Source organism: Argiope bruennichi, chromosome 11 (assembly GCF_947563725.1).
Source record: "Argiope bruennichi chromosome 11, qqArgBrue1.1, whole genome shotgun sequence".
Classification (NCBI taxonomy): Eukaryota; Metazoa; Arthropoda; class Arachnida; order Araneae; family Araneidae; genus Argiope; species Argiope bruennichi.
Window position 1 is genome coordinate 96,363,344 of NC_079161.1, and position 15,620 is coordinate 96,378,963.

The 15,620-nt window shown below is 28.4% G+C and overlaps 1 protein-coding gene across 2 annotated transcripts in view; it reads left to right on the plus strand.

Moving 5' to 3' along the window:
• The window catches only part of LOC129957478 (cell adhesion molecule DSCAM-like), a 538,584-nt gene that overhangs the window by 182,095 nt on the left and 340,869 nt on the right, over positions 1-15,620 (plus strand). Inside the window, exon 1 of one of the 2 annotated variants that reach the window (XM_056069802.1) lies at positions 9,148-9,269. The exons of the other annotated variant lie outside the window; for it this stretch is intronic. Within the exon in view, the coding sequence (XP_055925777.1) occupies positions 9,206-9,269 (64 nt within the window). The 5' untranslated portion in view covers positions 9,148-9,205. Of the gene's footprint in view, positions 1-9,147; positions 9,270-15,620 lie in introns of those variants that run through there. 2 annotated transcript variants of the gene reach the window in all.

The window sequence follows — 15,620 nt, forward strand, 5'->3', positions numbered from 1 at the left end:
GAGTAATAATATTATAATTTAAATTATATGGTTTATGCTTTTATAAAATATAAAAAAATTAATAATTACTGTTAAAATTATATGTCACTCATTTTAAAACTCTTTTTGCACCTCTAAAAATCTTGAACTACGTGGGGAAATCAGACATTTTTTGCCTTTGCCCCTCTAAAATATATTGAACTACATGGGGAAATCAGACATTTTTTGCCTTTTCCCCTCTAAAATATATTGAATTACATGGGAAAATCAGTCATGAGTAATAATATTATAATTTAAATTATATGGTTTATGGTTTTATAAAATATAAAAAATTAAAAATTACTGTTAAAATTATATGTCACTCATTTTAAAACCCTTTTGTCACCTCTAAAATTCTTGAACTACGTGGGGAAATCAGACATTTTTTGCCTTTGCCCCTCTAAAATATATTGAACTACATGGGAAAATCAGGCATGAGTAATAATATTATAATTTAAATTATATGGTTTATGCTTTTATAAAATATAAAAAATTAAAAATTACTGTTAAAATTATATGTCACTCATTTTAAAACCCTTTTGTCACCTCTAAAATTCTTGAACTACGTGGGGAAATCAGACATTTTTTGCCTTTGCCCCTCTAAAATATATTGAATTACATGGGAAAATCAGTCATGAGTAATAATATTATAATTTAAATTATATGGTTTATGGTTTTATAAAATATAAAAAATTAAAAATTACTGTTAAAATTATATGTCACTCATTTTAAAACCCTTTTGTCACCTCTAAAATTCTTGAACTACGTGGGGAAATCAGACATTTTTTGCCTTTGCCCCTCTAAAATATATTGAACTACATGGGAAAATCAGGCATGAGTAATAATATTATAATTTAAATTATATGGTTTATGCTTTTATAAAATATAAAAAATTAAAAATTACTGTTAAAATTATATGTCACTCATTTTAAAACCCTTTTGTCACCTCTAAAATTCTTGAACTACGTGGGGAAATCAGACATTTTTTGCCTTTGCCCCTCTAAAATATATTGAACTACATGGGAAAATCAGTCATGAGTAATAATATTATAATTTAAATTATATGGTTTATGGTTTTATAAAATATAAAAAATTAAAAATTACTGTTAAAATTATATGTCACTCATTTTAAAACCCTTTTGTCACCTCTAAAATTCTTGAACTACGTGGGGAAATCAGACATTTTTTGCCTTTGCCCCTCTAAAATATATTGAACTACATGGGAAAATCAGGCATGAGTAATAATATTATAATTTAAATTATATGGTTTATGCTTTTATAAAATATAAAAAATTAAAAATTACTGTTAAAATTATATGTCACTCATTTTAAAACCCTTTTGTCACCTCTAAAATTCTTGAACTACGTGGGGAAATCAGACATTTTTTGCCTTTGCCCCTCTAAAATATATTGAACTACATGGGAAAATCAGTCATGAGTAATAATATTATAATTTAAATTATATGGTTTATGGTTTTATAAAATATAAAAAATTAAAAATTACTGTTAAAATTATATGTCACTCATTTTAAAACCCTTTTGTCACCTCTAAAATTCTTGAACTACGTGGGGAAATCAGACATTTTTTGCCTTTGCCCCTCTAAATATATTGAACTACATGGGAAAATCAGTCATGAATAATAATATTATAATTTAAATTATGTGGTTTATGCTTTTATAAAATATAAAAAATTAAAAATTACTGTTAAAATTATATGTCACTCATTTTGAAACCCTTTTGTCACCTCTAAAATTCTTGAACTACGTGGGGAAATCAGACATTTTTTGCCTTTGCCCCTCTAAATTATATTGAACTACATGGGAAAATCAGTCATGATTAATAATATTATAATTTAAATTATATGGTTTATGTTTTGATAAAATATAAAAAATTAAAAATTACTGTTAAAATTATATGTCACTCATTTTGAAACCCTTTTGTCACCTCTAAAATTCTTGAACTACGTGGGTAAATCAGACATAGGTAATCATATTATAATTGAAATTATATGTTTTAACTCTAAATTTCGTCAAATCTGCCTTCTTTCATATTTGTTTTTTTTATAGATTTGCATAAATTAAAGGATTTTTATTATTCCAGAACTGAAACTCAAATTTTAAAACAATATACTAACTCACGAAGAAACACACATTCTTTAGTCATACTCAGTCTGTAAATTTCAACATATAGAGGTTTTACTAAGTTAATTAGAAGGTACTCTACATCTACCTCGAGGGAAGCTAATTCGTAAAAGCTCCATTCCCTCGTGGCAACTAGAGAAAGGAAGATAAAGTTGTTTACACCCATCATCCGGGTCCCAGTGCTCCAAGTCGAGTAATTCGAGAAAGTGCCTCGTTGCCTTGAGGACGTTGGCCAAATGACGCGCGATTAAGAAGAAAGCTCACTGCACAACTTTTAACATGATTCTGCCTTTCAGAATTCACAAAGGATGTCCTTAGCTTAATAAGAAAAGTAGATTAACCAATAAGAACTTCTGGAGCGATATTTTTAACCATTGAGAGAGTCGTTTCAGCCAAGACAACATCAGAGTTGATAGATTTTAAGCAGAGTTAATCAGTATTAGCAGACATTTATGAGTTGATTTATACTTAACATGACAATGTATACCTAATTTAATAATAAATGTTATTATATATGTTTAAACCATGAAGAACAGTTTAACAGTAAGAACAGTTTATTAATGCATTGTATTGTTTCATTTGGGCGAGTCACAAAAATATCAACTTTTCAACCACAAAATGTTACAGCCATTTATTTTTCATGTTTTAAGGTTTTCTTTTAGAGAATCTAATTCAGATTTAATTGAATATTTTTTTTCGATTAACTTAGTAAAATATTCATTAAGATTAGATATTAAAAAAACATGGCCTATCATTTTGACTGCTGTAAGACCAAAATAATTCATTAAAAGATAAGACTTTCTAAACCTCTATAAAACGATTGATAATACTCTGTGAATTAAATTATTTGTTTAAATAAGGTAATTACCTAAGTGGAATAAATATTTTTATCCAATATATTAAAACTGATCAATGTAAAAAATAGTTTCAAGAATATAAATGCCGGAGTCCTGGCATAGGGGTAGCGCGTCTTCCTATGTGATCTGGGCGTCCTGGGTTCGAGTCCTGGTTTGGGCATGGTTGTTGTTGTTCTATCTGTGAGGTGAGATGTGTGAATGCGCCCTCCTGTAAAAAGGGGTTGTGCAAGCAAATGAGAGTTGCGTGAGTAGCAAAGCCGTACTCTTGGCCCTAGTTGGCGCTACTATAAAAACAAGAGACGTTCTCACTCAGGCTTAAATCGCTGTCCTCGAAACAGCGGGCTTGTCCGTGGCAAGTGCCATAAAAAACAAGAATATAAATATTTAAAATATGTTTTTTAAAAATAATATTGTAGTAGAAATTCTTTATGAGAAATAAATTGATGTTATCAGAAGGTTGTTAATATTCTATCTTCAGAAATGAAACTCCAAGGCATCATTCCGATTAAATTCCATACACTTTATTTACACCTCGCGTCTGACATCGTTTTAGCGTGCTCTCCTTAAACTGGAAATCCGTTAGACAACCGCTCTCGCCTGGAGGCACAATTCTTCCGCATGCGCAAAGGTAAGCAGCCGCATGGAGGGATTGGTTTCTCCGTAGCTTGAATTAATGCTCATTTTAAATAAGATTAAATATGTATTTACGAAAATAAAAAAAACAGTAAAAAAAGATTATATTTATTATATTATTAAATTTAAGAAAAAGTATCGAATAATTATTTTTAAAAATCAGAATTTTTACATTAAATATATTTTATTCACTTACGAAAATTTGGTAAAATTCTCCCGAAAACAGCGACTGGGGAAAGAACATATAAAAAAAATTCTAGCCTGTTCCATTTTTGAGATTTGAAGTTCATTTGTTCAAAAGTACTTAATGTGTGAAACCAACTAACGATTAACCTAACGATCATTTCTTCCGAAATGACATCGCGATGATAATGGCATCGGCGCATTCAGATTACTGCTTGATATCTCATTTAGATCATTATAGATTACTCCACTAATATCTTAAATTAATTATTATTTTTTAATCACTCACTTAGATTATTTTTTTATATTCTTTTCATTACTATTTCAAAAATATTAAATTTTCAGCTCTCAACAGGTAACTGTATATTTTTTCGTTAATTTGTCTCTAAGAGTATGGATACTACAATCTAAAAGCATAACAAGGAAAGTAAAAGTTATCTCATAACACTAAATACATGGCCGATCCATTGACAGTTTTTTTCTAGATTCAAATATCTGGAAGCAAAAAATTAATTTTCTAAATTTAATCTATTTCGCTTGTTGGAATTTTAGGTGAAATATTCGTGCTCAAAAGTAAAGACTCAATCAGATTTCCTATTAATGGATTTCTGACAAAATTTTATGGAGTTCCCAATTTAAATGTTTACAGCATTCAAAATTTCAGCAGCATATTTTTTCGCGTGTTTCAGTTAGTGCATGTATAACAGCGAAACACAAATCCATATCCCTTTTTGGACTGAAACAAAGACATAAGCTTTGAAAATATATCTATATCTCTCGATTTTATTTTTTCGCATACGAATTATAGATAAAATATTATTTAGTAAAAATGAATTTAAACTCGACATTTTGAAGGATCACCATGTTTCTAACATCCAGGAGTTTCTCAAAAAACACATTTTTGTGATTACATCTCTATATATGTAAATATCTTAACCCCAAACAACTTTCTGCTAGATAGATGATATTTCTTATATAGAGATTAGACTAAATTTGTAGATTTTTGTGTCATTATGAATAAAATCTAATCAGAAGAAATATTCCTCGTTGGTACAATACAAGTGATCTCGTTAACCCTTTGAACGAGCGGTCAATGAGACCGCTAGCGATAGATTTTCTGTCATCCCTAATTAATTTTTAGCTAAATTGAAGGGATTGATCCTGTAGCTTTCTGTTTTGTGACCTTGAATACACGTGCACTTTTTTAACTGATTTCAGCGGAGGTTTTTTCAAATAATTCAGTTGTTTCTTTGAGCGCGGTCCCTTAAGACCGCGCCTCCCTGTTAGTGTCCCAGTGATAAACAAGGCTTAGCAGACGGTTCTAAAACCTGGGCCCCGAAATATCATCCAATTTACTGATCCTATTATGAAGCAGTGCTTCAGACACTTTTAAATGAAGCAGAAAGTGATTTGAGTGATATGGATAATTGTACAGAAGAGTTTTTCAATAAAAGTTCGCATTCAACTGATTCTGATATGTATGGCCAAACATAATTAATTTTTTTAGTGATGATGTATTTTGAAAAAATTATATTAATACACCAAGAGATATATATATACAGAATGTATAGATTGATTTTTATACTAGTTCTTAACCTGTATGTTTAAAATGCCCTAGTAAACCGTGCTATGAAAGTCACACAAGCCGATAAAAAAAGGCCAATTTTACCCAGTGTCATTTTTTTCATATAATTGTTAAATTTTACATTATATTGTCTTCCATATACCTTCATGTACTCTAAAAATAAATATGATTTAAAAAGTAAAAAGTAATATGATTTTTCAAGAATATCATTTATTGTAACATGTCATTTGAGAAGAAAATGCATGTTCCAACGCATTTACTTTTTTCGATAATAATATATTTTGAAAAAAATTCTAAAACATATCTATATATCAAGAAAAATATCTGCAATATATATTTGCAGTTTTTCACTAGATACAATGCATTCACTAGAAATTTAATTTCATGTGAATGGAATGCGGTCTCGTAGACCGCGCCTCCCCAGTTAAGTCCTAAAATTTCACCTCCCCAGTTAAGGGTTAACTATAAACTTAAAGAGTTAGACAGATAAAGTTTGGTGCAAGGTTTTAGAATCTAAAATGTAGGACACATCATTGCAATCATATCTGCCATGCAAACAATCATGTCTATATTTGGATCTGTGTTTTCGCGTGCATGTAAAAGCAAAATCCATTTAACACAACGATTTAAATCAATAAAATTAGGTATTCTATCTTATGAAAACAACAGTTGTTTCGTACCAAATTTTGCTTTCAATCTGCAGGAAAGAAGCCGTTCAAAATACATATCAGCGCAATGGATTCAATATAAATGCTAAATTCGTGCTACATTTCATCGCTATCATTCACTTATGCCTCAGAAGACATTCGCGGACTTACTCAACAGTTTAATACTAGAGAAAGGGAATAAGAACTTTATTGAAAAGATTGCCAGGAAATTACAAAGAGGCCATTACCACTGGTTTTTATCATGGGAGAACATGATATGGTTTTGGTAAAGGGGTTTTGAAGCTCCAAATTCTGCAGGCAATGAATATTGAAGCTAGAAATCGCGTAGGCAATGAATAAAGACTAAATGACAATTTTCATCATCATTTTTAATCGCATGTATTTTTTTTATCTGCTTTTACCAATATTGCATTATTATTACGCATGCTTCTTTGAACGCAGATGCGTTTTTAAAAGGTTGTCCTGCTTTTACCAGTATTGTTTTATTATTCCTTATGCTTCTTTGACAGCTTGAAATTTCCGATCGCAGATTAAATTTTTTTCTTTTATTAATTTTGTTTTTCAAGGTTGCATTTTGATTATCTTTCTGCATTTTGTTTATGAGGAAATAAAAATGAAATGTGTTGAGCTACTTGAGGTACAATAGTTGAAAAATAAAATGAAACGCATATCAAATTATATCATTAAAATATTTTACACCAAATTTATAATTTATTCACGGTCATTGCCATTTAAGCATGCGTAGTTTTAAAAATTAAAATTATTAGAAACGAAAAAAAAAAGTTTCAGGTTTCTACTAATTATAAAATCTTCTAATCTTAAAAATAGATCAATATTTAAAGCAGCACTTTTTTGATATTCACTTTTTTAGAAACATTATAACCAAAAGATCTTATCTCCAGTTTTGAAACTATTAGAAGAATAAAATTATTTTTTGTTGAATAACATTCTAGGTATGTAAAATAAAGCGTGATTGAAAGAATGTTTGAATTGAAATATTAAATGCGTATTATTATTTACATTTTATTAAAAATATATGCCCACTCAAATATGTGCAGTTATCTCTTGAAGTTATACTTTTTATCACGATCATTTTGAGTAGAATCAGTCATTTTATCTAGAAGAATCAAAATCTGCCATTTTATTGCAACCTTTGTGAAAGTATACTCTAGAAGTAAATTAATCCTCACTATAATCGGTTTTTAAATAATGAACATTTTATTGCAGAGCTCCTCTTTAATTCTCAATGTCATCAGAACTGAATACATTATTTCATTTCAATCTGATTGAAAACATTCAAATTCTATTGTAGCATTCTTCCATAATTTCAGGATTACTAGCTGATATTCTAATACAAACGCATGAACTAAAAAAAAAAGATAGATTCAGTTCTAAATATAAAAAAAAATAATAATTCTAAATCTAAGCAAATAAAAAAAAAGTAAAAAATTAAAGACATTTTTGAAATCAGGATACATTTTTTAAAAAATATTCATAACAGATGAATCTTCAAATTCTTCCGAGATACAGCAATAAAATATTATCTTAGACAAACCAGCCGTATTTTGAAATACTTAAATATTGGTATGCATTTGCCTTTCTGGTATGTGAAAATGTTTGGGGTGAATTTTTTTGCAAAACGTTTGAAAACAATTACATGTTTGAATATTTCCATACAAAAGATTCTAAAATACATCTATGAAACCAAAATATGCCATTTACGAGAATAAAGTTATAAAAAATTGGACTAAAAGATTTTTTGGTTAAAAAGAAGTATAAAGGTAAAATTTTCTAGTTCAGAGTTTATTACATAATTTGTTTAAAATAATGCGGAAAGCTTAAGAAATATACTTACTAGGTTCTGAACTAAAAAATAAGTTGTTTTTCTATTCATTCTTTAAATATTGGGTTTTAATTGATAAATAATATGGAATTTTCAATTTTTCCACATTGTTAAACATTAAAACAAATATAAAATATTTCTAAGGTAATATATTAATTATTAAGTAGTTCAGGAACTGCAGAACATTTTGTGCAAGAAATATGAATTAGAATTTAATTTATGAGTATTACTTAATTAATTAATTGATTTTTTTGTAAGAAAATTTTGTCAAAGATTGGAATTTGGGATTCAATTTTGATTTATTATAAATACAAGATGAATAAATGTTATTAAAAGAAAACTAAATGTTTTTTTGTTTTTTTTACTTAAAAAAATTTGTCCTCAAGGAATATAAGCCTTAGCAGCCAGTGTGTTAATTAATTCCAGCTTCAACTTATTTTACACAAACATTTATAACACTGAAGTCCTTATTCATATTTTAACTGACACCTCACCGTCGTCCCGTCACGCATTTAGAATAATCCATCTTCCTCCCATTCCACCGCGAAAATCCATAACCTACTTAAATCACGATTTCACATCCAAACTATTTGCTTCGAGCACCCCCCCCCCTCCATCCCCCTTTCCGATCAACTCAAAGATGCGATTCTTCCACAAAGCTTCTCTGATTCGTCGAAGCTCATCCATGCCCCCGCAGACGATTTCTCACTTTTCGCGAACTTCGGGGTATTATATCGTCTATCCCAGCGCCCTCTTTCAAGCAAGGGCTTTTCGAACACCGGCCGGCACTTGATGCAGAAGAGGGAAATGCATCACTAAGAACGGCTGCGTTGTTTATCCGCTCTTACATTCACTGGCAACGTGGTTAGTGGTTGCCCGTCGTGCTGCGGTTTTCGCTGTGGTGTGCTGGGTGGACGGATTGACAGTCTGTGATACTAATAATTTAAGAGCATTTGTCGATATAATCTTTCATCCAATTTTATGCAATTTTGCAATTCTATAAATGAACAGTTATACAAAATTCCGAACACAAGATTTATAACATTGATTGAAATTTAGTAAAAATTTATCAAGGAAAATAATTTATATCATCACATAAATATGAAACAGAATAAGCTTAGAGAGTGAAAAATATCCATATAATTCTACGCATATCATTTATTCACAGACAATATTTAATGGATTATATATTCTTTTTGGTTATGTAAAATAATTTTGAAAGACATAATTGTGACATTTCTTCACTGTAGTGTGTGAAAGCATATATTCAGTCATAATGACTACGCTCATCAGTGCTATTGTGATAATGTATGGATTACTCCTCGTATGGATTAAGCAAGGTATGTCGTTTATATCATACGATTTTACGGAAATATGTTTCCTTATTTCTGAAGAATTCGTATTAATTTGTGTTTATTTTTTTTCTGAATATATCTGTTTCCAAGAAAAATAAATAATTATATTAGGTATATAATGAATCAATAAAAATGGTTTGCAAGATACAGAATGCATTAAATATTAAAATAATGCGCAACGAAAAATGGATAATTTTTAACATTAAACTTGTTAATTATCGTGGATATTTGTTTTGTTTTGTGAAAAAAAATTTAAATTACATTTGTATTTAATTTTATTCATATAGAGATCGCCTTCGATTCAGAAAGCGATTTCTGTTTCTTACAATCACTGCAAAGTTTAAAAACTACCGCAAAAAGACATATAATCAATGTTTTGTAATTTTCCTCCTTCGGAAATCATAGGGTATTTTTTGATGTATTTATTTTCTAATGGATATAATTTTTTTTCGACGTGCATATACTACTTATAATACAAATTCCAGAAAAATGTTACTACTTAAAGTAAAAGTAGAAAACTTTAATGATTATAAAAGCTAACAAAATACAAGTCGTAGAAAAACTAATGAGGGAGTGATCATTAGAGATCGATTGTGAAATACTCCAATTAGTCAAATGTAGCCAAATTTAATATTTATACAATTTCTATAATAAAACGATTTATAAAAAAAATTGATCCGTCATCAATTTTAATAGTTTACTATGTCAGAATTTTCTGGTCAATTAGTAAAAAAGATATTAGAAAGCACACATTCCACAAGAAAATTCATTTTTACATTGTTGATATATATGGCTCTGTTAGTTCTCACTGCTTACATAATTATATTTAGATGGAAATCGTGATTGCCGCTGTGATTATTCAAACTTTGCAATTTGGCATCGTTATACATTTTTTTGCGATTTTTGGCGGTGAAAAATATGGAAGAGCCCAAAAGAAATATTGCTAATTCAGTAGGTGATTCTTGCAACGGTAGGATCCCAACATAATGACGTTGAATTGTTGATGTTTGCTGTAGGACAATCAATCCTAACCATGTATTCCTTCGAAAATTTATGATGTCAGCTCATGGAGCTTTAATATCGTTGAGAAAATAAATTTTCTGATGTATATTTCAATTTCTGTAATTATTTTGCCTAATTTCTCACTGCACGTATTCCATATCGTATCTGTGAAGAAAATCGCAACTTTTTTTGCATCAATCATGATCCCGTGGTCCGGATATTATATGGATCAAATTTGGCAGTATTTAACTGAATAGACGCTTCATTTACAGTCGAACTTCAAAACACCAAATTTTTCGCTCATTCTGAATATAAGTTAAATGCGTTAAAATACTTGAAGTGATCACTATATAACGAAAAAATATAGTGATTAGTTAAATATTTTAAGTCATAATTTTATTTAATTAAGTTAAACTTTAGTTATTTAATAACTTTATTTAATTAAGTTAAACTTTAGTTATTTAATAACTTTATTTAATTAAGTTAAACTTTAGTTATTTAATAACTTTATTTAATTAAGCTAAACTTTAGTTATTTAATAACTTTATTTAATTAAGCTAAACTTTAGTTATTTAATAACTTTATTTATTATTTTAAAGTTAAATATTTTAACTTTAGTAACCAAGCCGAGAGTATGGTGAATAAAATGAATTAATAAAAACTAATTTCTAGGGACAATTGTGATTTCCTTTAATCACTTCAATTGAACATATATTAAAAATATAAGCAGATTAATTTTGTTGGAGAGGATGAAAAAAGTCCTGATTGCTAATTCGGCTTGTGATGAAAAAAGTCCTGATTGCTAATTCGGCTTGTGATGAAAAAAGTCCTGATTGCTAATTTAGCTTGTGATAGAACTTCTGTATCAATGTGTGCATTGCAAAATATCGCTTCCTATATCTGAATTGAAAAAAAAAAATTAAAATATAAATGTTCTTAAACTTGAGATCTCTTTTTTTAAATGAAGAAGCTACTGTTTTCTGTAAAAAATCACGTTAAAAATACTGAAAAAAATTGATAATTACTCATCCATCCAATATATTTGTCAAAAAAATTGCAAACTAATTTAATAATTAATGGTATTATTTTTAAATGGATAATATTAGTACTTGTATATCAAAATAGTAGCCTTAGTAGTAGCAGCATTAATTGGCTTGCATATAAAAATAGTAGTATTTCAGTAAATACAACTCGCTAGTTTATAAAAAATAATTAAAGATTATCGTTACTTCTTAACTATCTCGTCAACACCAGATTACTTCCAAGCCAAAGGAAATTGGAAAACGATCCAGTTTTTCTTTTCTTTATTATCCAGTAAGATTTTCATCGGTCTTCAATCTTATATAAAGTAATAGATTTGATCCATAATTAATTCTTATCTAGATTACCTAACTTGGAGAACAATTTTCTGAGAATTATTGTCCTAAATGATTTAAATCATAGCGGCTATGAATTTCGTTGTAATGATAATAATAAGTGCATATATCAATTTCTTTTGTTTTCTTTTTAATTTATAGAAAAATTTAAAAATAAAGAAAAATTAAGGAATTAAATGTAAAACAGATAAGTTAAATAGCTGATAATAATTAATAATACTTGTATTTATTAATCGCTATGACAAAAGTAAATATTAATAAAATTTGTGATTTATAATTAAGATTTAAATCACGTGTGATTTTAATTTAAGTTGTTATATTTATTTAAAATTTTATTATTCATAATATATATATGTAATGATATTTTAAACTCTTAATTTCAATTTAATTAATTTCCAAGATTTTATCTTAATTTAGCACATAGTAACTTCATTCTAAAAACATTCTCTTATTTCGTGAACCAATTCCACTTTCTCTACTTAATTAATTCAAGATAGGCTTTATAAAATTGCTGAATCGGCTAAACGCCGACACTTTCACACGCTCGACGTGAAGGGGTAAAAAACTGTCCAGTAAGCGCATTCTTTTTAAAAGATCCCTCTGTTTCCTTTACATGTGATTGACATGAGTCAGAAATCCCTATCAGAATCTTAATAATATATTAGCACTATGAATAAATATTTTCCCTATCAAAATCTCTTTCCCTATCAAAATCTCAGGTTATATAAGATGAGGGATAATTTATTTCTATCTCCTTCTTCCCCACATCTGCTTTTTGTGCCGCTCTGTGGCGGACGCACAATGTCCGCTTCTTTGATATGATAATCTCTCTCTCTCTTAATATATATATATATATATATATATATATATATATATATATATATATAAAGAGAGAGAGATTATCATATCCATACATTGTAGAACGAAGCAATGGGCTATGTGAATCAAAACGAAATACTTTCAAAAATGTTGCAATTAAGTCATCATTTATGAAATTGACATATAACAAAAACGACAAAAATAATAATTTTCTAAATTTATTAAAATAATTTGGTACTATTAAGCTTAAAAAATAATTTCAATGGAATAAAATCGATATTATTGATATAACAATTTTTGAATTTAAAAATGCCATACAAATACATTTTTTGTGCAATTATGTGGTCCGAATTTATTGAGGAAAAGTAACATTTCAAACCAATTTTTTTTTTCCAAAATTTAAAGATTATTTTGGAAAACAACTTATTAATGAGTACCTATATTTAAACTGATTAGAACGAATTATTCGTAGTAATAGAATTCTTATTTATAATATATATACATATCGTCTGCGCATGCTATTTGTTTATTAAAATATGTTTGACTGAGTTCCGACAAACATTTTTGTTCAGAATTCGTCTGCTTAGTTTTAATTAAATAATAATAATAATTTCTGTCCTTCTATAAGCGATCACATTCTTTGTCTGCGTCGTATTCCCATCACATTACCACATCTGCAATATTCATATTATTGATACATTGAATTCGTCAGTGAAATACTTATTAATAGTTTTGAAAATAAATCGAATGAAGGAAAAATAGTTTTAATATTGGAAGCTTAAGCCTACATTGAGTGATGATCCTAAGATATATATAAAAAATGAATGACCTATTTTATTGGAATTCGTTTATTTATTGATGTTTCTGATGTTTATTGATGTTTAGTTTTATTTTATTTTCATAAGTCATCGAGTCTGGTGTCCCGACACTTTCTCGCACGCTCTTTAATGGGGGAAATGGAACTTTCTCAACAGCGTAAATCGTCGAAATTGCATTTCTTAACAAAGTGAAGTTTTTTGCTAAAAATGTTATATTTGATAGAACATTTAGGAGATATAGAACACATGATTAATTTTAATTATAATGCACTAAAATATCTATTTCTTTAAGTATTTGTTTCCTAGTGGCAAATCGAAATTATATTATGATGCGATAACTTTCATGTTAATAACCGTAAGTCGGTACACTCGACTTACGGTTATAAAATAACTTAATAATTACGGTCGAATAAAATAACTCAAAAATTAGTAAAATATATGAGGATAGGTTTAATAATTATATGAACTTATTTTGATTTAAATATGCTAATAATACTTCTTTTAAAAAGTAATGAATGCCGCGTGAATTAAAATTTAAAATATATATATATATTCGCTAGCCATTAAAGTTTAATACTATTCAGTAGAAAATGAGTTAAAAAAATGTATAATGTTTATAAATTTTTCGTGTATAAATTTAAATTGTCCTTCATATTGCAATGGATATATTTTGTTCTATGCGTGAAGAGGTTTGTAGTAAATTTATTTCGAGAAAGTAGAAAAATATTTTTTTCTGTCATAGGAATGCATGTTATATTCATTGTTAAAGCATGACTTATAAATTTTTGACTGTTCGAATTATAGATTCCTGTAATAAATAACATTTCTAATATATTTTTAGATATAAATTTAAAAATAAATTTTTTGAAGGAGCAAATGTTCCCAGTTTCCATAAAGAACTTTCTTTTCTTCTCCCATATAAAATTTTGGACTTTGGATAAGGCTGCGAATACATTGTATAGAATTGTGGAAACATAATTATGAAGTATTGATCTTTGGCACCGAATTATAGAAATATAGAATTTTTACTATATCCATCGAGCAAATATTTATTCGAATTCCCGTTTACAGACTAACTGAAGCCAAAATTTCACAGTTATAGTCGCATACTCACAAAGGAAATTCCATTGATTTAAGTCAGTGCACTTTTGAATTATTGAATTCACCTGTATAAATCGACAAACGATTAATTCTTTGATTTATTTGGCTCAAAATTAGATACGGATAAATTTACGGTATATAAGTTTGTTTAAGTGTTGAAATTGTATACCAAATTTTATTGATCTAGCTCTTAACGTTTTGTAATTATCGAGTTCCTTATATTCAGATAGACAGATTTCCTCTAAATTCATTTTCTTCAAACTTTGGCAGAGATCATCAGATTTAATCCTCAATCCGTAATTTTAATTTCACCAGTCAAACTCAAAGAATTTTGAAATTATTATATTAACATACAAACATGTCATAGCTAAAAATATGTTTTTGAATTCGGGGGAAGTTGGAAACTAGAAATTCGTCAAATTTCGAATTGGAATCTTTTGAAGATTGTAATATTTTCTCTTTCTATACTTTGTATAAAAGAAATTATACGTATATATATGTATATATACATAATTTCCATCCTTCTATAAGTGATTATATCCAGTAATTTTCCTTATTAAATCCCCGTATCTACTCAATTTTTGTATGATAATCTTATCGTTATGTTATATGCTTCAGTAAAGTATTAATAACCTTTCAAAATGTGATTTCAGACTAGTTGAAACTAGATTAGAAGTTGAAACATCCTTTAGGCAAAGATTGAAAAATACAGTCAAACTTTCTTTAAGAAGCAGCTCGCATAAAGAATTACTAGAATAACAATAATTACCTGGATAGCCAGGTTGGTAGGGCGTTGGATTCGAATCCCCTGGGTTGAGATTTCGTACCCAGTACCTGAAGACTCTCCGTGTGTGGTGGTGGCTGGCTCGCTTATAAATATGTCGTAATCCCAAAGTCCTCCATGTCGAGAGTGATACCAATGAGGATACTGGATCAGAGATGATCGTTCTCTAGTTCAGATCTAAATTTCGATATGTGGTTGAATGAATGAATTGTATGAAGTCCGCCCCATAAAAATGGTTGTGACACATGAGTAACTAAATTGTACTCTTTGCCCTAGATGGCGCTACTGAAAAACATGAGACTTATAAATTTCGGCTTAATACACTAACTTAGTAAAAAGCAGGCTTGTCTAATGCCATAAAAAATAACAACAGAATCAGGAAAAAAATAACATGCAAAAAAGCAACTTGTTTAACGAATGATATCTCGCAGCACTA